We start from the raw sequence: 23423 nt of genomic DNA, 5'->3' as shown, positions 1-23423 counted from the left end.
TCTCTGTTGGATTTAGGTAGTAGGGTGTGATGAGAACAGTGTCAGTGGTCTGATGGAGATGGAAGCCAGACTACAGGAGTCTGGGGAGTGAATGGGAAACAAGGATAGAACACAGGGAACAAGAACCCTGGCTGCAAAAGGAGGAAGGCAAAGTGTTGGTAACCGAGGGAGACACAGGGCTGGAAGGACATGTCTGGAAGCCTTAGAGGAAAGAGCAAACAGAAAGGGAGAGTTGAAGACACAGGGGAGAAAGGGGAAAATAAGAAGGAGAGAAATTGGCCTTGAATGAGGAAGGTTCTCTGTCAGTCAGGAAAGAAGGAGTCAATGTAGGAAAATCTTACAGGAAGGAAAAATGCTCTCAACTTAGGATGGGGTTACATCCCAAAGAAACCATGATAAGTTGAAAATATCATAGGTCCAAAATGCATTTAACATACCTAACCTATGAAACATTATAGCTTAGCCTAGCCTACCTCAAATGTGCTCAGAGCACATTAGCCTACATTTGAGCAAAATCATCTAGCACAAAACCTATTTTTTAATAAAATGTTGAATATCTCATGTACTTTATTGAGTACTATACTGAAAGTGAAAAACAGAATGGTCGAATGGTACCTAAAGTATGGTTTTTACTGAATGAGTATTGCCTTCACATTACTGTGAAGCTGAAAAGTCAAACCATCAAAAGGTGAGGACCATCTATATAGGGAATTTTTACTTACTAGGATAAGTATTTATATAAATTAAAAAGATCATATAGTCTACAGTATAACTAAGCAAGATCCATGCTTGTGTTCAGTGTATATTCTTTCAGTTTAGTCTAATGTGTCATCTTAGCTGATCTTTGGGTTCACGCAAGAGATCTTTCTGAACTAGGTGTAAAGGGAGTGGCCAGTGAGCCCTTGGCTCAGACAAAGACCAATACAAACAGGATGTGGTATTCTAGTGTGCATATTATACGTAATCCCCCCTGTGAGTATAGGCAACAACCATGAAAATGATGGAATACTCACTCCCTTGATTACATTTCATTCTCTAAGACTCCTTATAGCACCCTGGACAGTTTCTCCTAATGACTGTGAAAGCACAGTGACAGGCTGTATGACTAAGACCTGAGGAGGTCTCTAGGAGTGAGAGTAACTCCTAGCTGAGGGCCAGTAAGAAACTGGAGACATCAGTTCTGAACTGCCAGGAACTGGATTTAGCCAACAACCTGAATGAACCTAGAAGAAGATCCTGAATTCCATATGAGACTATTGTACTGGCTGACATGCTGACTTCAGCCCAGTGAGACCCTAAGAAGAGGACCCAGTTAACTCATGCCTAGATGCCTGATCCATGGAAACTGTGAGATAAGTATGTATTGTTTTAAGCTGCTAAGTCTGTGGTAATATGTTAAGCAGCAGCTAAAAAGCTAATACCCAAAGGAAATGGGCTCCACAACCAACACAGAAAACATCAGCAACCACATAATGAGGCTAAGATACCTGATGCTCAGCGATAAGGGCTTTAACTCGGTCAATGTTCTGAGGGATTGGCTCCTGATCCCGCTGAATGAGGGTTGTCTCAGCCCACTGAATCCATGCAAGAAGTTCTTCCAGGAGCTCAGCATTAGCCACTAGTTCTGACAGGGCTGCTTCAAGACGCTGCTGGTGCTGCTTAGCCCATGTTAGGACCTGTGGAAAAAGAATGAAACCATGACCTCTTTCAATCAACATACTTTTGTTTCCAAAGCCTTTTTGCATCTGATCTGCACAGTAACGTTTTAGGAGACAGACCATCCAAGTAGTCAAGAGGCTTCACTCTTATCCCAGGGACACGGCTGGGATAAGAGATGGAATAAGAAATCAGCACTCCTGACAGCAATCTAATCAAGTCAGCCCCTGGTAACTGCAGGTGATTGGTTCCAGGATCGTTTGTGGATACCACAAACTGTGCATACTCAAGTCCCAAAGTTGGCTCTGTGGAAACTGCTGATCTAAAAAGCTGGTCCTCTGTATACACAGGTTTCGAATCCTGCCACTATTGTATTTTCTATGTGTATTTGGTTGTTGATGTGGAACCCACCAATATGGAGAGCCAACTATTTACTGAAAAAATCCACATGCAAGTAGACTTGCACAGTTCAAACACATGTTGTTCAAGGGTCAACCATACAGCCTATTAAACATAGGATTTCTCGGGAATGAGGGAGACATTACATACAATGTGTCCACTGGAAGCCACTGATTAATGCATTGCTATACCACCATTAGTCTTCCAGAATGCTACATGTTATCAAGAAAAAAGCCTTTACTAAAATGCTAATTCATTTTTGTTGAGATACTCAGTAAGTGAAAGATTCCTTGTCTAAGGGAAAAAAGAAAGCTTACAGTATTTTATCACTATAATCCCATTTTATTGGGCATGTGTAGCCTTCTTCTGAAACTGGTGACTCACCTCCTCAAAGCGAGCTCGAATGATGGTGATCCAGTGTTTGATGGTTGTAATGCAATCAGGATGGCAGACAGCCAGGATGACTTCTCCCATGGCTACCGCTGAGTTAACATCTACTCGCTTTTCTTCCACTTTCTTCATGAATTCCTAAACAAAAAAAGATTTGAAAACAAAAAATTTAAGAAATCCACTTTAGCAGGACTGATAGTTTAGACTTTGAGGAGAAAAAATAATTTCAGTGTATCTTTTGCCTCCATGTGTTGACACAGACCTCTAAAAGCCTGTATTTAGATGTCTCTGGCATTTTTTTATTCCTGTTCTAAAAGATGAGGGAAGGAGAGAGGCTTACACAAGAATGACTCTCTGCTAGAGATGATAACAAAGGCTAGAGACACACAGAGGTATGCCCCTATCCTATCCTTAGTTTCTTTTTTTTTTTTTTTTTTGAGTTGGGGTCTCACTCTGTCGCCCAGACTGGAGTGCAGTGGCCACTCCTGGCCACCGCAGCCTCGACCTGCTGGGCTCCGGCGATCCTTCTGCCTCAGCCTTCCAAGTAGCTGGAACTACAGGCGCATGCTACCACGCCTGGCTAATTTTTGATTTATTGCAGAGATGAGGTCTCGCCAAGTTGCCCAGGCGGGTCTCGAACCCGCGGGCTAAGGCAATCCACTCACCTCAGCCTCCCAAGGCACGGGATTACAGGCTGAGCCACCGAGCCCGGCTTATTTTCGCTTTTTAATCTCACTTCCCTATCTGTAAACACATTAGTCTTAGAAAAATATGACACCTGAAAAACACCATATTAAAATACAACAGAATACAATGATAAAACCAAGATTAAAATCTCTGGGTAGGTGACACAGAAACTGAAAAAGAAAACATTTCCCATCTCATTAGGCCAGACTGAGGCTCCAGGTACAGGTACCGTATTATATTCTACAGCTTGGTAAGTGGTCCTAGGGGATCAGATCAGGGCCCAAAGCAGGCAACGAATAAGGAGGATGAAATAGTCTACATTTCTCTTTATATAATGCCATGCTTTTAAACTTGTTTACAACTAACATGTATTACTTTTGTAAAAATGAACAGATAAATGTTGATGTTTAAGATGTCTCAAAACCACCAGTCACTTTCCTTTCTATTCCTGCTAACCCAACAAAAACCAGTTTTGTTCCTTTTCACATGAGGTCTGATAATTCCAAGCAAAAGTTGCTTTTATTCAGTGGTAGAGTGACCCTCACTGTGGTGGGGAGCATGGGTCACCAAGCTCCAAGGCTGGTTACCTTATGGGTGTCAATGAGAGACTGCAGGGCCTCTGTGTCGTCAGGAAGCGCACCCCGAAAGCGAAGTGTTTGCTCAGCTTCAGAAAGCCACTCCAACAGCATGTGGACTGTGTCCCGAAACTCTTCGGCCTGAAATAACCAAGCACAACAGACTGAACCTCTCTCTGAAGCCAAGATCCTAGACATTGGGACGTGCCAAGAAAAGGGCCCAGGACTGAATGCTTTAGAGTACCACAGGCATTGATAGCCCTACCAAAGTTCCATCAAGGTCACCTTTCATTCACAGATCACTGAAAATCAACTACACTATTTCTCTAATACAAATGAGTGTTAAAATCTTATAGAACATTAAGAATATCAATTTTTGACTCTGTTATGTTTACTTTAAATCTGGCTGGATCTGATCCTGATAAAGAAACTAGAATGAATCTGCTAAGATTCACCCCCTTGGATTGGCACAGCAAATATCTCTTACCTGTTTTAGGGCCTGCTCAAGTCGGCTTTGCTTGGAAACGGAGAGTTTACACACAGTGTCCCAGCGAGTGCTCAGTTCCTGGAGCTGCCCTTTTACCCAAGTGGTGTCATCTCGACTATTTTCAATCAGTTCTCGGCCTGATCGCTTCAGGACCTGAACGGTTCCTGTTCGCTTTCCTAGTTCCTTCTGGAAAACCTAGAAAAGAAAATAGGGGAATTTGTTTGAGCAATGTTTTGAGTCCAAGAAGCAAAGTCACACTTTAGAAAATAATAATTTCCTCGGCAGGTTCTAATCACGTGTCTTTTATGCACAGAGGGAGGCAGAAAGAACCACCAGATATGGTCCTAAATGTCAGCTCAGGCATTTATGAGCTGCATAATTTTGAGTAAGTTGCTTGAGTCCCAGTTTCCTCATCTGCAAAATGGGAATAATTATACTAACATTTCCAGAATTATGGGAAATAGATAAGAACATATCTGCTGTGCATAAGAATTTGCTGTAATTTCAAAGTAAAGTGCTTTGTGCTGAAACAGGAGAATTTATAAAGTTCAACATGGCAGGTATAGATTACACTAAATATTGGCATGCATAGTGCTAGGATTATTAGGTTCAGAATTGGTTTTAAAAAAATCACTCATTTCCATTTTAGGAGTCAGTGGAAATGGGTATCTTGAGGGTCTCCTTTAAATTCATTTTGTGACTCAACTGAGAGAGACAAACAGGAAGAAGGGGAACCTTGAAATGAAGTTTACTCATTGCCAAATCTGAATCAAACCAATTTTGGTAAATTCTTTGTGACTGATGCAGAATCTCAGAAACAGTTTGTTTAAACACACAGCAAGAAGCTGTCTATCTGACAAGCAGAGGTACAAGCTGTCAGATAATCCTTCCCTACATGGTTAACACAGAGCAGAAGGCACATACACGTAGAAGACTCTATGGCTTTGCCTTCCATGTAGCCCAGAGCTTGCCCCTCACCTTATGGGCATCCATGAGGTTCATGACAAGGTCCAGGTCCCCATGTACGGGCTGGTCCTCAGCCAGCTGTGGCTCCACCTTGTACAACCAGTCGACCAAGGCCTGCAAAGCATCCATGAACTGACCCGAAAACAGTAGGGCTTCCTCCAATTTGTGCTGCCTGAGAAAAGTACACAAACCCCACCTTTTTAGGGATTCTTTTTATGAATGGCCCACAATTTTGCCTGCTAAAATATTTCTTGAACTATACAGAAAGTGAATTCCATGTTAGAACAATTAGAGATAGAGTAAAAATGACTAAGAGAGATGCTGAGACCTTTTTAGTCATACTATTCTCTCAAATGGATTAAGCATAGGGCAAGGAAAAGGTAGACACCCAAATGACATCTTACAGTCCAATGACACAATGACATACCTTAACAACCCAAGGTTTGTGTTAATTACTATAATGGTCTGGAGTCAGGAGTTCAACTCCTAGCTTTATACCAGTTGTGTGATCCTGGGTTTTTTCTTCACCTCTTTGAACCTTAGTCGACTCGTTAAAAGAATGTAGCAAAAAGTTGTAATATTTAGCATAGCACAGTGGGTATAAATAGATAAAAGTACTAGTTTAGTTACCAAATGGCCAAGTTCAAATCTCAACTCTGTTATTTAGTAGCTGAGTGACTTTGGGGGAGTTAAGAACCTCTTTGTGATTATTTCCTCGTAATATGGGAATAAAAATGGTACTCATTTCTAGCTGGGTTTGGTGGCTCATGCCTGTAATCCCAGCACTTTGAGAGGCAGAGGTGAGAAGATTGCCTGAGCCCACAGATTCGAGAACAGTCAAGGCAATATGGTGAGACCTTGTCTCTACAATAAATCAAAAAATTAGCTGGGTATGGTGGCGCATGCCTGTCGTTCCTTCCAGTTGCTTGGAAGGCTGAGGTGGAAGGATTACCTGAGCCCAGCAGGTCAAGGCTGTGGTGGCCGTGAGTACGCCACTACACTCCAGCCTGGGTGACAGAGTGAGACTTCTACTTCAAAAAAAACCAGTACTCAAATCAGTGGCTGTTGAAGATTAAATGATATCAGACACTGTTTGGCGTATATTTAGTAGTAACTGCTCAGTAAAGGCAGGTATTATTATGGTTAAATGAGGTAATGCATGTAGAGGCTTTGGACAGTGTCCAAGAGCACTCAGTAAGACTGCTAATGGTATTACAGATCTATTATTGTTGGCTTGATTTTATGGGCCTCTTTCTTATACAGCAAAGTTCAAGTTTAAAACGAGAATTTTAATGCATTTTACTGAAATTACTCTCCGAATTAATTGGAGCTATTAGGATGGTAGAAAACTTCTTACTGATGCATCAGCTTTATCATCACTTTTTGGAATCTGCTAATGTCTCTTAGTTACTTTTGGGATCACAAAGATCCTTAAAGGGGACATTCATGCTCACCGCTCTACAGACTTGCCACAAACAGTATCCCATTTGTCTCTGACTTCTCCCAGTAAGTTGTCAAGTTTCTGAGTATCATCGGGAAGCAAAGTCTTTTCCTTCAGTGCTCTGCCAGTTCTAATTGTGGTATCATACACAGGCTGTTTGCCACCAAGAGTTTTCTGAAACTCCTATTTTCAGAAAGAAAAGAAAAAAACATGTTAGAAGTCAGATGACATCTTGATTTGGAACAAAAAATGAGTTTTCAGGCTAGAAACCAAATAAAGTATGAATATCACTACTTTTTGAGCTAAAATTAACAATAGCTTACCCTAAACACATTTATAATTTTTTGTTTATGACATGTACAGCAGTGCATGACAATTCTAAAAACTTACAGTTTTAAGTGGTTACTTCCATAACCACTTTACTTAAATTGTTATTTAAATGTACTAATCCCATCACTTTGGGAGGAGGAGGAGGAAAGAGGATTGCCTGAGCTCAGGGATTAGAGACCAGTCTGAGCAACATGGCAAGACCTCATCTCTATAATAAATTAAAAAAAAAACAAAAACCAAGCATGGTAGCACACGCCTGTGATTCCAGCTATTTGGAAGGCTGAGACAGAAGGATCACCTGAGCCCAGTAGGTCGAGGCTGTGGTGGCTGTGAGCAGCATGCCCCTGCACTCCAGCCTGGGCAACAAAGTGAGACTCAAAAAAAAAAAAAAAAAAAGTACAATTGTTAGCTGGGCGTGGTGGCTCACACCTGTAATCCCAGCACCTTGGGAGGCAGAGGCCTGAGTCCAGGGGTTTGAAACCAGCCTGAGCAACTTGGCAAGACCTCATCTCTATAACAAATAAAATCAGCTGGACGTGGTGGCGTGTGCCTATAATTCTAGCTACTTGGAAGGTTGACCAGAAGGATTGCCAGTGCCCAGCAGGCAATTCTTTGCATGTACCAGAGTAAGACTGACTCAAAAAATAGATAAATAAAATAAAAGTGCAAATGTCATGGTTAGACAGTGTTTAGATAGAAAATGGAAACTAAGCTTTATCATTTGACTTTTAAACATTAACCAACTGGTTTTTTTTCGACTAGCTATGATTTTTATTTTAGCAAGCTACAAGCTTTAGTGAATCCTAAGCTCAGGACCTAAGAACAATTAACTGCTTTACCTTATGCTTTGAAAGTTGAAGTTTAATTTTGTCTGGGTCATTGGATATCTCTAGTTCTGAGTCCAGGTGACTCTCTGCATCTTCTAGCCAGTCAATCAGTTTTTTCCAAGCTTCATGGAACTAAAATTATATAAGAAGTTATAATAGGAAAGAATATGCAAACCATACAACACATTTGAGAATCATTCTAGAGACTCAATTCATGCAGCTCAAAGTTGTTCAATAAATTTGTATCTTTCTTGTATAACTTACTTGTTTTGCCCTCTTCCTGGCATCATCTAGTGATCGCCCTCTTTCAATAGATCGCTGGACAACCTTCTCCCACCGAGACTGGACACTAACCAACAAATTCTTGATCAGAACCACATCCTGTTTTTGGCTAAGGAACTTTAACTGATTCCCAGTTTGATCCAGCTCAATGATCTGGTCTCGATGAGCATTTACTTCATTAGCAAAAACCTGAAGGAACAATATTGCTCTTTTTAAGTTTAAGATAAGATAAAGGGGCATTCCTTTCAACTAGTCCTTTCAAAAGGAAGGCAACACTATAATGTCATAGTTACCTTGTGTTCCTCTATCTGGGAAAGGACAGTGTTTAGAATCAGGCTGGGAGGAGAAGCGATGTTTAAACTCTGCTCTGCTAGAGTGAGCCAGTTGATAAATTCTTGTAGGGAATTCTGGAATTCTGTTGCCAGGTTGAGGGCCTCTTCCAGCTTTGACTGAATTTTAAGTAAAGCACACACACACAAAGAGAAAGTGTCAAATTCAGGAGTCATAGCTTCAATGATAAAGGCAGGCATGAATTGTACATCAAATGAAATGACCTCTAAAAAGGAAATCTCATTTAATTAGCCTCCAAACATGGCTTGTTTACAAAGAAGAGGACATTTTAAACTGGACAATAACTATGTACATGGAAAAGGAAAGGGAACAATTAGCAGTTGAATTCCTTTCTCTGCCACTCTCCTCTCTCTGGAACAGGAATAAAACTATTCAAGAAATGTAAGTAAACAGACCCTTTAGTAATGACAGTTGCATAATCTACAACCTGCTTTGGGCAAAATCAGTTTCCTTTAGTGTACTTTTTCTGATATAAAAACAGCCACATGAAAAGCACTTCATTGTAAAGATGATGCTCACTGCAGTGCTGTTTAAATACATGTTTTCAGAAAATGTGGCACAGGAAAATGTCTGAATCTGCAACTTATGCTTATGCTACAAACAAATGGTAATAAAGGAAGTAATGATAATCTAGGCAAAAATCTGACAACACTAGATATGAATTTTCAGAGACTTTGATCAACATCAGAATGGCAAAAACAAAGACTCATTCAGGGCAGGTGCTACTCTCTTGGAGTACACCTTAAACCCACAGAGTCCACACGTTCCATCCTCAAAGACCTCCAGTCCCAGCCTCTTGGTGATGATTTCTGCATCCGGCCCAATTACCAGGTAGGCAAAGTAAAATAATGACAGACTGAAGAAAAAGAATATATCCAAATGAGTCACAGAAAAAAAATTCCAAGACGTACACTAGTCTTAGTTCTGCCTTATGCAGAACTATGGATGACAGTCTGTCCAAAGATAAGGATAGAACCATGCACTCAGGTCCTGTGGTCATTTTTTGTATAACAAGATTACCCAAATCTACACTAAAAGAATCCTAGGAAGTTAATGCTCCTCTTGAAATGTTCACTGATGTATGTGAATATTTGTTTTATGTCTACCTGTCCATTTATCTCATAATGATAGGATTTATGCTTTTATTGTTTTCACTATAAACCTGCAGTGCCTAGTATACACTTGCTCAATACTATTTATTGAGTGAATATGGTCAACAGGTTTGTACATATATTTTATACTTGATCTGACCAGCAAAAAATAGAGTGAAACTTTGTATTTATTTTAAAAATTTTTTGCTGGGCGCGATGGTTCGAACACGCCTGTAATCTTAGCATTTTGGGAGGCAGAAGTGAGAGGATTGCCTGAGCTCAGAGGTTTGAGACCAGCCTGGGCAACTTGGCGAGACTACGTCTCTACAATAAATCAAAAAATTAGCCAGGCATGGTAGTGTGTGTCTGTAGTTCTAGTTACTTGGAAAGCTGGGGAGGAAGGATCGCCTGAGCCCAGCAGGTTGAGGCTGCGGTGGCCGTGAGCATGCCACTGCACTCCAGCCTGGGTGGCAGAGTGAGATGACTCAAAAAAAAAAAACAAAACTTTTTTGACAAATACCTTGATCCCTAATCACTCTTCTCTACTTTTGTAGAGAACAAGATTTTTGAGGAAGAGTGAAAAGAGGTCATATAATTTACTTTTCTCCTGATTTTTAGTAAATTTCTTTGGATATTACACATATACTAGAAACCAAATTCCCTGTGGAGAATTATTAGCCATAGTCACTACATGCCTTTGTCCCACCCTTGCAATCCCAATCATCAACTCTGGCAAAACCTTGCTTTTAAGTAGGAACACAAATCGGTGATTAGTATGGGACATGAAAAAGCCATCACTGAGCAGTAATAGGCAGCAATGTCCTTTTATTTTCTAATTTTTTAATTTTTTGAGAGACTGGGTTTCTCTTTGTAGCCCAGGCCATGCCCAGCTAACAGAAATGTCTTAATTGGTAGATGTAGAAAAGGAATGAATAGTTATAAAAGCAACTATCAACGGAAACAAATTCCACCAATACAATTTGACATGAATAGAAATTAGAAATTTAATGGCAGAAAAGACAGCCAGTTCTGAGAATATCGGTTCTGCAAATTCTGGTATAACATCCTGGGTCTTCAAAAAAATCATCATATAAACAAGATGGCAGTTACTATACATGTGATCACCCAGCAAATAATTCAAACACAGGAATCACACTGTACCTTTCTCTCTTCCATCTTACTGCTGACCACATGCCACTTCTGTTCCAAGAGAGCAACACTCTGTTCTGTTTTGGAGCCAGACCCGGAGTCATCACGGCTTAGAAGCATGAGCCTGCCCTTGTCAAGCAGTTGATTGTAAGTCTCTTCCTTGGCTTTCAGCTGGGAATAGAGTTCCTACAAGAAAAAGCAGTAAAGATACCAATGATACCAATTCCCTGGAAGACACTCATAGATTCACTAGTGGAATCTGGAAAAGTCCAAGAAGACTGCATGTTGATTAAAAGCCTATCTTTTGGAACAGCTCAACTGCTATTAGGAAATAAAATCCACCATTCTTCCTTAATATTAAAAATAATGTTAATAATAAATAATTCAGATTTACTAAAATTGAATTTATTTGTATTAAAATTTAAATATGAATATTAAATAAATTTTCCACCAAGTAACAACGTAAAATGTTAAAATAATTTTGCCAATAGAAGTAAAACATTTTAAAGATCAGTGATCGGCCAGGCTCAGTGGCTCAGCCTGTAATCCCAGCACTTTGGGAGGCCGAGGTGAGTGGATTGCCTGAGCCACGGGTTCGAGACCCGCCTGGGCAACTTGGCGAGACCTCATCTCCACAATAAATAAAAAATTAGACGGGTGTGGTAGTGCGCGCCTGTAGTTCCAGCTACTTGGAAGGCTGAGGCGGAAGGATCGAGGCTGCGGTGGCCGGGAGCGGCCACTGCCCTCCCGTCTGGGCGACAGAGTGAGACTCCAACTCAAAAAAAAAAGATCAGTGATCACAAAAATAGAAATAATTTACTTTCCCTTTCCATGAAGGATTAGCCCAGAAATTATGTTGTCTTTTGTTTTCAGCATGCTTTCTTGAAATACTGTATCTATTTGATTTCCTTAAATGCCTAAGTAGTTTTCCTCTTAAATACAAACATATCTGTGTTATGTATTTGTCTTCTTGATGCTCTCACCTTCAAGTCAACGTTCTTGTGCCAAATTAATCAACTCAAAATTTACCAGCTCACCAGTGTATTTCCAGTTGACTCTTTCCTGTCACTACTTCTGCCTATGGTAAGGTATTCAAAGCCTGTAAAATATAGCAGTCTCAAAGGGTGTATTATATCGTTGGTAAAGATGCACTGCTCTGTAGACTTCCAGATACATATATCACCATGAAATCAGAAAGGAGCTACTGAATATGGGATGCTTATGCTCAATTTCAAGAAACTGCTGTTACCATATGTGTATCAAGCTGTTCCCTAGCAGTTTCAGGAAGTCCTCCCGTGGGCTTAGATGCAGAAAGTTGGCTCTCCATTCTAGTCAGTTCTAAGAGGAAATCTTCAATTTCACTGTGGAAACTCTGGGCCTTTTGAGAAAAAGACATATCAGCAATGTCAGTAGTTAATACTCAGCTTCAAAAGCAAATTTTCCAAATGATCATATGAGGAATTTATCTTGAGGGAGGAGTTTTGGGTACTCTCAGGCAGTTGTTGAATTAGCATTAGACCAATATACTTATTTATTGCTAGACTCTAGCAGAATCCTTTAGGCCTCACTATGATTATATTATAGATGTCTGATATAATCTATAGATGAATTAACCATATGACTAAGGAACTGTTGAACAGGTAGGGACCTGACTTGATCTAAGAAAAAACTGTGAGCAAGGTTTGCTCTACTGAAGACTGACTACTCAGGATAGTAAAGAGACTGGGCAACAAACTAATTTATCTTCACAGCTCTTCATATGCCACACACACCTGCTGCAGAGTCGACTGAAGCTGCTGCTCCCTCTCCTCTGTTTTCTGTAACACTGACTCCCAGCATTGGTTCATAGTTTCCAAACGACTCCTTAAGCTGCTGGCATCATCTCCAGCACTAGATTCAAGAAGCTCATTGCCAGCTTTGTTGACTGTTTCCACTGTGGCTTGATGAGCCAAAACATCATTTTTTAAGACCTAAAAGATATTGAACAACATATTTTATCTCTATAGATACCATCAAGCCTGGCTCTCTAAGGTACACACAATATCCCAAGGCTTCTGGTGGCAATATCAGGTCTCAAACCAATAGGGATAGATATGAAAAAATGAAAATACTTACATGGTGCTTCGCAAGCTCAACTTCAATGACTTTTGGGTCTCCGCTTATTGGTCTCTGAGCATCTAACAACTCTTCAGTGTGAGTCAACCAACTCATTAGTTCCTCTAAGGCATGTTGGAATTGGCCAAGGGCCAAGAGAGCACCTTCTAGTTTATGCTACTCAGAAAAAGATAGAAAGGCAATGTTTGTTAGGAAATTAGAAAAGAGCAAACAGTAGTTCACTGATATCCTCTACCACTTGCCTTACCTGTCTGTAGACAATTTTCTCACCCAGGTTCTCCCAGAGATGTTTGAGCTCTGTCAATGGTTCTCGTATAATGTCTCTGTCAGTTTCATCAGTAGCTTTCTTTAGCATCAGTTCACCCTGGTGATTGAGCTTCTCCATCTCAATTTGCTGCTGGTAAACTTCCACTTTGAACTCCTAATAAGGACATACTTGATATTAACATCAAACCAAGCCTTTAAAAACTAAAAAGAAGTAAAAGTCTTCTTCAAAAGACATTCCTGGATACAAACCTTCATTTCATTTAACTGATCTTTAACAGTGTTGAGGTCAGTGCCAACAGGGGGCATGGTGCAGAGTTTAATCACAGTGTTATCTAGCCAGTCAAACATAGCCTGGAATAAAAATATAAGAAGTCAAAAACAAAACAGAAGTAGTCAGGGAAGAATTAGCATTATCCCTGCTAGTATAAAGAAGGTCAATTAAAGTACTTTGTGTTGTTTGTGATTTTAGGTAGGGGGGCAGAGATAAGGGGTAAAAATCTTTATTCCAGTAATATAGGGATTGTACAATGGAGCCAACATTATTGGGATAAGGTGCAAAATAAACTAAAATCTGAAAATATTAAATTTGAATGAAGGTTAAGATTTTTCATGGTCAGCGAGCAAGCTCACAATATCCCAAAGCTACTGTGTCAGCCACATTGTGCTTCAACATATCCTGGTTTGGAATTTCTAGCAAGCAATGATTTTCACAGTAGGGCCAGCTTCACAATACAGCTGAATGAATATAACTATGATGAGCAGGCAGCAATGAGAAAAATGGCATGGATAGCAGAAATTAGCTACACGTCACTACTTTTCAAACTAGAAGTGGGAAACTTTGACCAGAAATGTAGAAACAGCACTGTCTTAGGTTTGAGAATGTTGCAATCCTATGAAGGTATTCCACTCTTGGGCTGAATTCAGAGAATGACAAAAATGACAAAAACAGAACTTGCATTTCATTGGTCACTTCCTGGCCTCTCACCTGAAGAGTGTCCTGGTACTGCACAGCAGCTTGCATGGCATCCTCAAGTTTTTCTAGCCTCTCTTTCCATGTTTTGTTTAAGTTCTCCCAAGCATTATTCATCTACGGAAAACATATTCAATCAGATTCTTTTTTTTTTTTTTTTGAGTTAAGAGTTTCACTCCGTCACCACTGGAGTGCAGTGGCCACTCCCGGCCACCGCAGCCTCTACCCACTGGGCTCCGGCGATCCTTCCACCTCAGCCTTCCGAGTAGCCGGAATTATAGGCGCGCGCTACCATGCCTGGCTGATTTTTGATTTATTGTAGAGATGAGGTCTCGCTGCCCAGGCGGGTCTCGAACCTGCAGGCTCAGGCAATCCACTTACCTCAGCCTCCCAAAGGTGCGGGATTACAGACTGAGCCACCGAGCCTGGCCAATCAGATTCTTTAACCAATACCACACCTCAGTCTGAGCCCACCAATGTTCCATCTGAATGCCTCATCCACTTCTCCACACCTCATCAATGCTCTTCCTCACTTCAGGCTTCTCAGTTTCTCCACAGGCAAAGATCAAATCTGCTCCAAGGATTCGAATAAACTCCAACTCCTCATGCAGACCATCTGTCTCTTCCTTAATAGTCTACATGTAAATGAACAGAATATAAGCCAAAACAGAAAGCAGAACAGAACTTTCCAAACTTTGCAAAAGTGATTTATGCCCCCATCAACAGATGTTCTACATGACTGTCAATTTCACAATAGTCTTCGATGTTCATAATATTTTTGCTTATTTAGATAGTGAAGCTTCAGATTCTAAGTGGTTATTTTTTATACATATAAAAAAATACATATATCATATATAGATATATGTATATATAAAACAGTATAGCAAGGTGTCAAGAGTTTCAATAATTTACCAAAGGTTCATCCCTTCCTGCCCGCAAGGAGATTATATTCTACAGCTAGAAGTCTATTATGGAGAAATTCATCAATAAGGGTAAAACAATACAGTACAAATCACAAATTTAAGCACTGGCAGACTAGGATAATAGTAGTGATAAGTTCTATAATCTTGAAAAAACTGTGCCAGATCCTAAAAATTGGTTCATGGACTGGAATTGACAGGGGTGGGGAGGAACAGAATTTTTAATGAAAAAATAGCTGAAATAAAAAAGAGAAATACATTTAGTAAAAACTAGACTCTGCAAAAAGACTAAAAACAGGTATGTCAAAGTAACAACTGTTATCTCTAGGTGATGAGTACGAAACTGATTTTTTATTTTCTGTCTTTTATTTTTCTACATTAATAAATTTACTATAGTGAGTAGGTTTTTTCTTTTTTCCCCAAGTGGGAGAAAATTTTAACTTAAAAAAAAAAATAAAGGCACTCAGCCTGGCTAAGCAGTTAACACGATATGCTTCAAGTGCTTTTCTAGAGGACGAACACTTTAGAGAAGAGGTTTTGTTTTTTTCTTACCTCGGCAGCTTCAACTTGTTGTTTGATGATGGATGGATCAATGCCTGGGCTTTCCAAGTCATGTACGATATCCTGGGTATCTTTGATGGTGGTCAGGAGAGCTGCCATGTCATACCAGAACTTCTCGGCTAATTCAAGGACATCAAGGAATTTAATTTCTCGCTCTTCAGATCGAGCTTTGATGTCCTCCCAGAAGAATACCATTTGATCTAATTTATCCTGGATTTCTGAGGAAGTAAAGAAGAGATATATGAATAGGCGTTCTCTAAGCATACTTGGAATCAGTCTCATCAGAAATTCTATCTAATGTTGACCTTTTTTTTTGAGATATATCATTTTATTCATTTGACAATTTGATATGCTACATGACTTAAATAAGACCCCATGATAGATACTGCAGTTATAGTTAAAATATACAAACTATAACATACAGTCATGGCTCTCAAAAAAAATTACAGTTAAAGAATAAATACAAGAAGTATCTAAGAATAATGAGAAGACAAACGATTTTGTAAGAGTCAAATAAGATGCATGAACAACAGGCATTATTGGTAGTGTTCAAAAGAGGCCAGTTGACTGGCGCAAGGAAGCCTCTGTAGTGGCCCCTGCACTGGGCACTGGAGGACAGGAAAGAGTTCTGACAGAGTGAGATGGCAACAGTGTATTTTACACAAAAGGAAGAGAATAAACAAAGGTATATAGATGGAGGAATATGAATCATACTCAGGATAGAGACAAGAAGTCTCAAAATGGAAGTCCACAGACTAAATCTAGCCCACAGATGTATTTTTCCTATTATGCTGCACATTAATTTTCAATAAGTTGACAGCATTTAAAAACTGATAAATCTTACATACAAATCCAAACATTTTCCCATGAACACAAATATCGGAAACTTACTAGAAATATTTAGATGTCCACCTGCTTGATAGAATCTCCACCTCTCCCTGTGGTTTCATAGTTCCAAGAGTACTCATTTCCATGACCTGACCTTATAAGTACTATTTGGATGGATGACCTCATATCAGAACCAATTTGCCAGGAAAGATGTTTAGGGAAATAGTGATGGGTAATATTTGAAAGTAAGACAGAATTCAAGTTACAGAAAACATCTCACACTATGCTAAAGAGCTTGGATTTAATTAACAGAAATCAGAAAGAAAAAAAAAAGACCTTAGAAGTAACATGATCAAGGTGGTACTTTAAGAAGTTTTATCTAGAGGTAAGAATAGACTGTCTTGGAGTGCAGAGAAAGGAAGCCGGTAACAATAGCAAAAGCTGTCATTTACAAAATTCTACTAATATTTCAGAAACTATTAAAACTTATATACCATCTTAAGCATTCGAATGCTACCTCTATCTCCTACAAGCTGTGACTTTGAAAACATGATTTAACCTCTCTCAGCCTTAATTTACAACCTGTGAAATAGTGCCTAACATAAATATATTTGTGAGTATTAAATGAGTTAACCCATTAAAGTGCTAAGAAAAATACCTGACCCATAGAAATAGCTCAACTAATCATAACTATAAATTTTTCTACTTCATTTTCAAATTTGAAAGAAAATAATTTTCCCATTTCATGTAAGAGGAGAATGATACTGTGAAATACTCCATCCAAGGGAAATAGCTGTGACACAGAAAAGCCTTATTTCTAAAGCAGACCATAATTTGGGCTCTTCTCTGTATCATGCTGCTTCCTATTGATGAAGTTTTGAGAGAATCTCCTCAGCCTCTGAGGTTCATCTTCCAAGTAAGTAGGTTAATCTGCTTCACTGGACCTCCTAGGAGATCTATTATCACCTTCATGCTCTGGGTATGACTTTTTTTTTTTAATCAATATTTTTTATTATGATATTGTGGGGTACAGTTAAGGGTTAGGTATACAAATATGCTTTGTTCTTGACCTTTTCAATTAAGCTATTTTTTTTGAAGCTCTAAACATTTGTAACTGAAGGACACTTTTCTATCTTAGCTTTATTATTTTTATTTCTGCATTGGCATTTTCCAGTTATGTTGGTCTCCTACATAAAGGGATCACAGAGTTAATCTGGAAATAAGCTATAATCTAATATAAATGCACTGTTATAATACAAAACCCCTAATTTACAAAGGGGCTGAGATGAGAACTCTATTCCCAGTGTTCTGTGTTGAACTTGTTGTATGTTTCCCATGGAAAGTGTTACAAAAGGTAGTTATGTTCTACCCACTATTGATACTGTAGTTTACTCACATTAAGGGTTAAAGAAGTATTTGTTCCCTGGCCTGGGAATCTAACTTCCAATTGTAACCTTGTTTCAATGGGGAAATGTGTCCTGAATTTGAAATGATTTCCAAATGACTTTCTGGAATATTCATTACTTGGGGACTGCCTTTACATTCAATGAAATAAATACATTTGGCAGGATGCTGAAGATAAACACAGCCTAGAATTTATTTTCCTGATTTTCTTTAAAAATAAATAGATCCATCAAGTACCTTTTGCAGCCAGATCCTTGTCCGCTCCCTGAGATCGTCCAATGAGCTCCTCACCACGGCGTTTCAGGGCTTCAAAAGATGGCTGCAGTTTTTCTAACTCCATGGTGGCACTCTTATTGTCACTGATGCACTCTCTGATCTTGTCAACTTCAGCAGGGATCAGTGGTGGCATACGCAGACGAGAGGAAAGATTCTCCAGAGTTTCCAACATGGGTTCAATTTTATCATGAAACTAAACAAATGTTGGAACATTAGCCATCACAGCAATACTTCATCACACTTCTTGGGGAAACATTAGGGAATAAGAACAAGATATAAATCTACCACTGTTTAATATAACCTACACTCAGGTTAGCTTCATAACTGTTGAGTGTTGGGTTTGGTTAAGAAATTGTTTTGGGCATAGTTTACCAGAGCTGGCCCATCAGAAAAAAAATGCCAATATTTATATTAAGAATCAAAATACATTAAGTAACATATGAAAAATCAACTTATATCTTTAGTGCTGCCACAATATTTCTCCTATTCCAACTAATGTAACAAAAAAGGGACAAGACTATGAAACCAGTGAGAGTCAGTATGTCAGCATCTCATATGACGGTTGCATGCAACAAACTAGACCAACAAGTTAGGTGCTCTCTACTAGCTGTGTAAATGGATGGGGAACTTAATATGTTACATGACTTGGAGTTTAAAAGTATCATGGCATGCAATTTAACAACCCACTGTATGGAACAGTGAGAGAAGAAAGATGTTGGAATAATGAAAGGTAACTGAGGAAGGAAAAAGTCTAATCTTATTCTAAAAAAACTAACAGCTTCTCACTTTTCTGGTACTTTGAATAGTATGACTACAACTGAAACATTCTCGTTGAAAATTTGATGCAGAGAGAGGAGAAAAGAGAGCAAGACAGGTAAGCTTGCTTCCTAAAAAATCTACCTAAAACCAACTCTGGATTCATGAATTACAGTAAAGTTTGTCAATTTTAAGTGTCCTATAGAAAAAGCATGGTGGAATTTCCTTAATGAAATCACCTCCCATAACTCCCTCACTTCTAGATTCCACCCCAAATGAAACTGGCATAATAATAAACTGCACTAATCAAACTTATTCCAGTAAAGTTAAGAAAAATTTCCTTATAGGAAATGCCGTCAATTTTCAGCTTTACAAGAACACCCTAGTCCCAATGGGCGTGGGTACCTTACCTCTGTAATCTGTAATGGTGGGCGCGGTCAACACAACAATGAAATGTGACGATGTGGGGAAGACAGGAGCAGGCAGCAACAACACAAAGTAACACATTCCACAATGTGAGTGAGAGATGGGACGGAAGGTGGGGGGAGAAACTTGAGTAAGTACAAATATTAACCAAGAATACTGACTAAACATAGGAATAAAATACCCAGACATGACAAAAGTATCACTAAGGGTAATATATTAGTTGAAAGTATGTAGTTACATGCTTTAAACTGCACTGCTGGTGGCTTATGCTTCTCTTTGGCTCTTACTGTTCCCTATTCAAGCATTTTTCTCTTAACTAAGAGTTAGCTGGTTGCTTCTTGAATAAGAAAACTAATTTGTTGTTGTTTTAAATCTTAAAAGTAACAGGCCCAATAAAGAACCACTTTTTGAGGCAGTCATTGCTTTTGAATCTGCAAGATAAATTTATCTAAAATCATCCCTGCTAAAGGATCATCACAACAAACTTTTCAGCGATACCATGAACAAACAATATATACCAGTCAAGACAAATTTATCCTCTTTAGAGTGTCAGTGTGCCAATGTTCCTTGGAATATAAAATGCAGATAGGCAAAGCTTCCTACTCTATCGACTGATCATGTATTATCAGCATGTTAGTCTAGACATTCCTGAGCAAAGAGGCAAACCTGGTACAGAGACCTCTTGCTTAGACTAGCAGACAGTTGAAGGTTATAAGTGTCAGACAAACATACCTGTGCGGACTGGGACACGGCCTCATCCAGAGCCAGGGCTCGCTGGCGTACCTCCTCCTTGATTTGGGCATACATGTTTTCTGCTTTCTGATATTTTTCCTCCACCATTTCCCCTTCCTCAGGGTTTAACTCCTTTAGTTGTGGGCCTATCTTCAGTAGCTTATCAATATGAGGCTTGTGTTCAGCAATAGATTCCCTTAGTTGCTATGTAAACAGATAAGGATTAAAACATAAGGAGCACTTTTATATTAGTTTACTTATTTAGGTACTTTGGCCAGAACTAATATCAATCTTAAGAGGAACAAACTGAATTGTTAAAAACCAGCAAGGCCCAGTATCTTACCATTTATGGGGGAACAGAAAGACCCCTAAGTCTTGGATTCTGACACTACATAATTCTCTTAATTTTCAAAAGCCAGTTCCAAAGTCCCATTACCCTGGAAGCTTCGTTCTTCCCCACCACCCATGCCATACAAGTCTACCTCACCCTCTTCTGTACTCATAAATACATCTATGTACTATATTGTACTTTACATGGCTTAATAACTGTCTACCTCCCCAGACAGAGACACCAAGCAGGATAAACTATGAATAGCAACATTTCTGGCAAGCCAAGCATTCCTTGACTTTCCTCTGTTTTACTATGCAATGAAATTCTAACTAATTAAATTGATAACTAACTTCATAACACAGAACTTGCACCTAGTAGGTACTAATAAATGTGCTGCTTTTGAATAAATTATGGAGTCTATTCCAGCTTTGCAATAAAATGAAACTTAGAATGCTCCTTACCCTCATTTCCTCCTGCTGTTGCCTGAGCTGTTCATGGTCAATAGCTGGAGGAGGTAATTGTGCTATTAGTGCCCGAGTTTCCTCAATCCAGGGGCTGAGCTCTTCATAAGTTTCCCAAAACTGGTTCACCAAGACCTGTGCCCGCTCTAGGCGGGCATAACGCTCTGAGTTGAGCAGGCTAATGGCTTCATATTGTTGTATTAGAGATTCTGTCTTTTCCTATGAATAATTGAATAAAAAAGATAAGTATTACTATTATAAACCCTTCTTTTAGGAAAAAAAGTAAGTATATATTAAAGAGTCTAAGAGAGGCTGGACTCGGTGGCTCAGACTATAATCCCAGCACTTTGGGAAGCTGAGATGAGAGGATTGCCTGAGCCCGTGGGTTCAAGACCCGCCTGGGCAACTTGGTGAAACCTTGTCTCTACAATAAATCAAAAACTAGCCAGGTGTGGTAGCGCGTGCCTGAAGTTCCAGCTACTTGGAAGGCTGAGGCAGAAGGATCGCTGGAGCCCAGCAAGTTGAGACTGTGGTGGCTGGCAATGTTCCACTGCACTCCAGTCTGGGCGACAGAGTGAGACTCCAAATCAAAAAAAAAAAAAAAAAAAAAGTCTAAGAGAATACACACTAAGGTATTTTAAAATACGGACTAATCTAGTAAGATTACAGGTGATTTTATTTTCTTCTTTATAATAATCTGAATTTTCTGATTTTCCTATCATACATATGTATTATTTCTTTAATTTTAAAAGATGAAAATAGTTTAAAAGACAGTAAAATAAGGGGGGAGGGGTGGGATTGGCAGTAGTGGGAAACTGCCAGGAGAGGGAGGCACACTTCATCAACAAGGGTATCGACATAATGAACATTTGTATACCTAACCCTGGATTGTACCCCACATCTTTAAATTAAAAATTTTAAAAAAAGATAGCAAAATAGCATAAGAAAAAGCACAGCAAAACTAACCTTTCAGTAATGACTCACAACCTTAGATACAGCATTAATATAAAAATGAATATGACCGTTTAGTAGGACCTGAAGAAGAAATTGTCTGCATATGGTATTGGAAAACCTCCCATAAACACCTTGAAAAGTAATTCAAAGCTCATACCCTATAGAGTGAGGATAAGTAATAATATCTGTGCTATAAAAAAGATGAATTTGCAATATATTTCACATTATGTAGTATAGCTGTTTAGAAATTTGTGAACACAAGGTTAGGAGTTTGAATTCCCCAGAATATCAAGTTGGACTTTAGTAGCAATCAATAATAAGAAAGTCCAGGAGGAAAAAAAAAAACACCTTAAAATGTCATTTCACAATTGTCCACCTCTAATTCACCATGATCAAGACAGGTACAATAAGGGGAATAAATAAATGTAATTCACCTGCAATATAGCTTTCTGCTCCTCCCCACATGTGCCAAAGATTTCACCACGGTGACTGAAGAGCTCATCCATTGAATCTTTGTGTCGGATGATGTCAATGGAGAAAGCCTTTGAAAAATACACTGAAGTTAAGTCAAGAATTAAAGAGATCTCAAGACTACATTAGTGAATGGTAAAAAACAATCTATGAAAAAGCCACATCAAAAACTGTTCTTATAAAGTTTAACACCCCGCCTACCCAACATCTTCTTTTGCTTATCTTTTTAGTAGCTTACAAAAATATCTTCCTCTCCAAAAATCATCCAGAAATTGCTAATTATTCCTTCCTGGATTAATGGGTCTATTTCTTCTTTTTCACAAAGCAAAATATTTCTTCCTCATCCCAATCAAGTATATATAAAATTAATTTCTAACTACCATCCTATCATTAAATCATTCCACTTGACATGACATAGTCAGAAATCCTCCCACTCACTAAGCCACTGATTATTCTACTAGCTCAGGACAGAGTGAGCACACAAGTGTTACACACTTACCTTCTGTACCTGCAGCTGAGCTGTGGTTTGGTCTTGTTCTAGCCGAATTGGACCCAGGGCCATCAGTTTCCGTTTTGTTTCAGCAACCCAAGCAAGTTCTGCATCAGCTGCTTGCTCATACTAATAAATGCATTGAAGAAAAATAAACAAATTACATACAGCCAAATCTCCTTTTTAGAACTTTAATTTATTCATACTAATTTATTTAGAAAATTTTGAATTTTCAACAATACAGTGCATATCTCACAAAGTAAAGCTAAAACTGGGAAGAATTTTATACAATCACAAACCAAGATACAGACAGATTAGAAATTGTTATATTTCAACTTCTTTAAAAGAAGCTACGGAACCCAGTTGGTGGCCCTACAGCTAGAAACAATAATAGGAAGCAATATCCTTCAAAAGAAATATATCTCTAATCAGTGCTTTTATGAGACTGCACTCTCTTTCTGCCAATCCTCTTTCCTATCCAGACACGGAAGAGTATTAGTTTTCGTCTGACATTTAAATGCAAATTTCACATAGCAGTAGACAGTTGAGTCACGTTAACTTGGAAGTATATGCTCAGCTGAAGAAGCATAAGACCCCAGAACACCAAACCTTTAAATGGTTATGAAATCATAAAAATCGAGAACATGCTCTACGTGACTATTGTTTTCATAAGGATCCCCCAATCATTTTTTTTAAAGAGTCAGGTTCTTGCTCTGTCACCCAGACTGGAGTACAGTGGCATGATCATCACTTAATGTCAAACACCTGGGCTCAAGTAATCTTTCTGCCTCAGCCTTCCAAGTAGCTAGAACTATACAGGCATGCACTAC

The 23423-nt window shown here is 39.0% G+C and overlaps 1 protein-coding gene across 1 annotated transcript in view; it reads right to left on the bottom strand.

The window, feature by feature from the left end:
- LOC103252075 (microtubule-actin cross-linking factor 1) overlaps nt 1-23423 on the bottom strand; it is a 237477-nt gene that overhangs the window by 28086 nt on the left and 185968 nt on the right. The window contains exons 61-84 of the mRNA XM_021708921.1: nt 22603-22722; nt 22067-22174; nt 20679-20897; nt 19887-20090; nt 19139-19147; nt 17934-18165; nt 15456-15682; nt 14496-14618; nt 13999-14100; nt 13263-13364; nt 12994-13167; nt 12747-12902; nt 12404-12601; nt 11881-12009; nt 10644-10817; nt 8334-8489; nt 8023-8229; nt 7771-7890; nt 6615-6784; nt 5173-5332; nt 4195-4389; nt 3720-3848; nt 2440-2583; nt 1488-1676 (exon numbers count right to left, since the gene is read on the bottom strand). Coding sequence (XP_021564596.1) covers nt 1488-1676; nt 2440-2583; nt 3720-3848; nt 4195-4389; nt 5173-5332; nt 6615-6784; nt 7771-7890; nt 8023-8229; nt 8334-8489; nt 10644-10817; nt 11881-12009; nt 12404-12601; nt 12747-12902; nt 12994-13167; nt 13263-13364; nt 13999-14100; nt 14496-14618; nt 15456-15682; nt 17934-18165; nt 19139-19147; nt 19887-20090; nt 20679-20897; nt 22067-22174; nt 22603-22722 — 3747 coding nt within the window. The remainder of the gene's footprint in view (nt 1-1487; nt 1677-2439; nt 2584-3719; nt 3849-4194; nt 4390-5172; nt 5333-6614; nt 6785-7770; nt 7891-8022; nt 8230-8333; nt 8490-10643; nt 10818-11880; nt 12010-12403; nt 12602-12746; nt 12903-12993; nt 13168-13262; nt 13365-13998; nt 14101-14495; nt 14619-15455; nt 15683-17933; nt 18166-19138; nt 19148-19886; nt 20091-20678; nt 20898-22066; nt 22175-22602; nt 22723-23423) is intronic.

The sequence above is a fragment of the Carlito syrichta genome, unplaced genomic scaffold (genome assembly GCF_000164805.1).
Source record: "Carlito syrichta isolate Samal-C Ts95f unplaced genomic scaffold, Tarsius_syrichta-2.0.1 Scaffold153578, whole genome shotgun sequence".
Lineage (NCBI taxonomy): Eukaryota > Metazoa > Chordata > Mammalia > Primates > Tarsiidae > Carlito > Carlito syrichta.
Note: the sequence above shows the minus strand (reverse complement) of the source record. Positions and strands in the feature narration are given on the sequence as shown.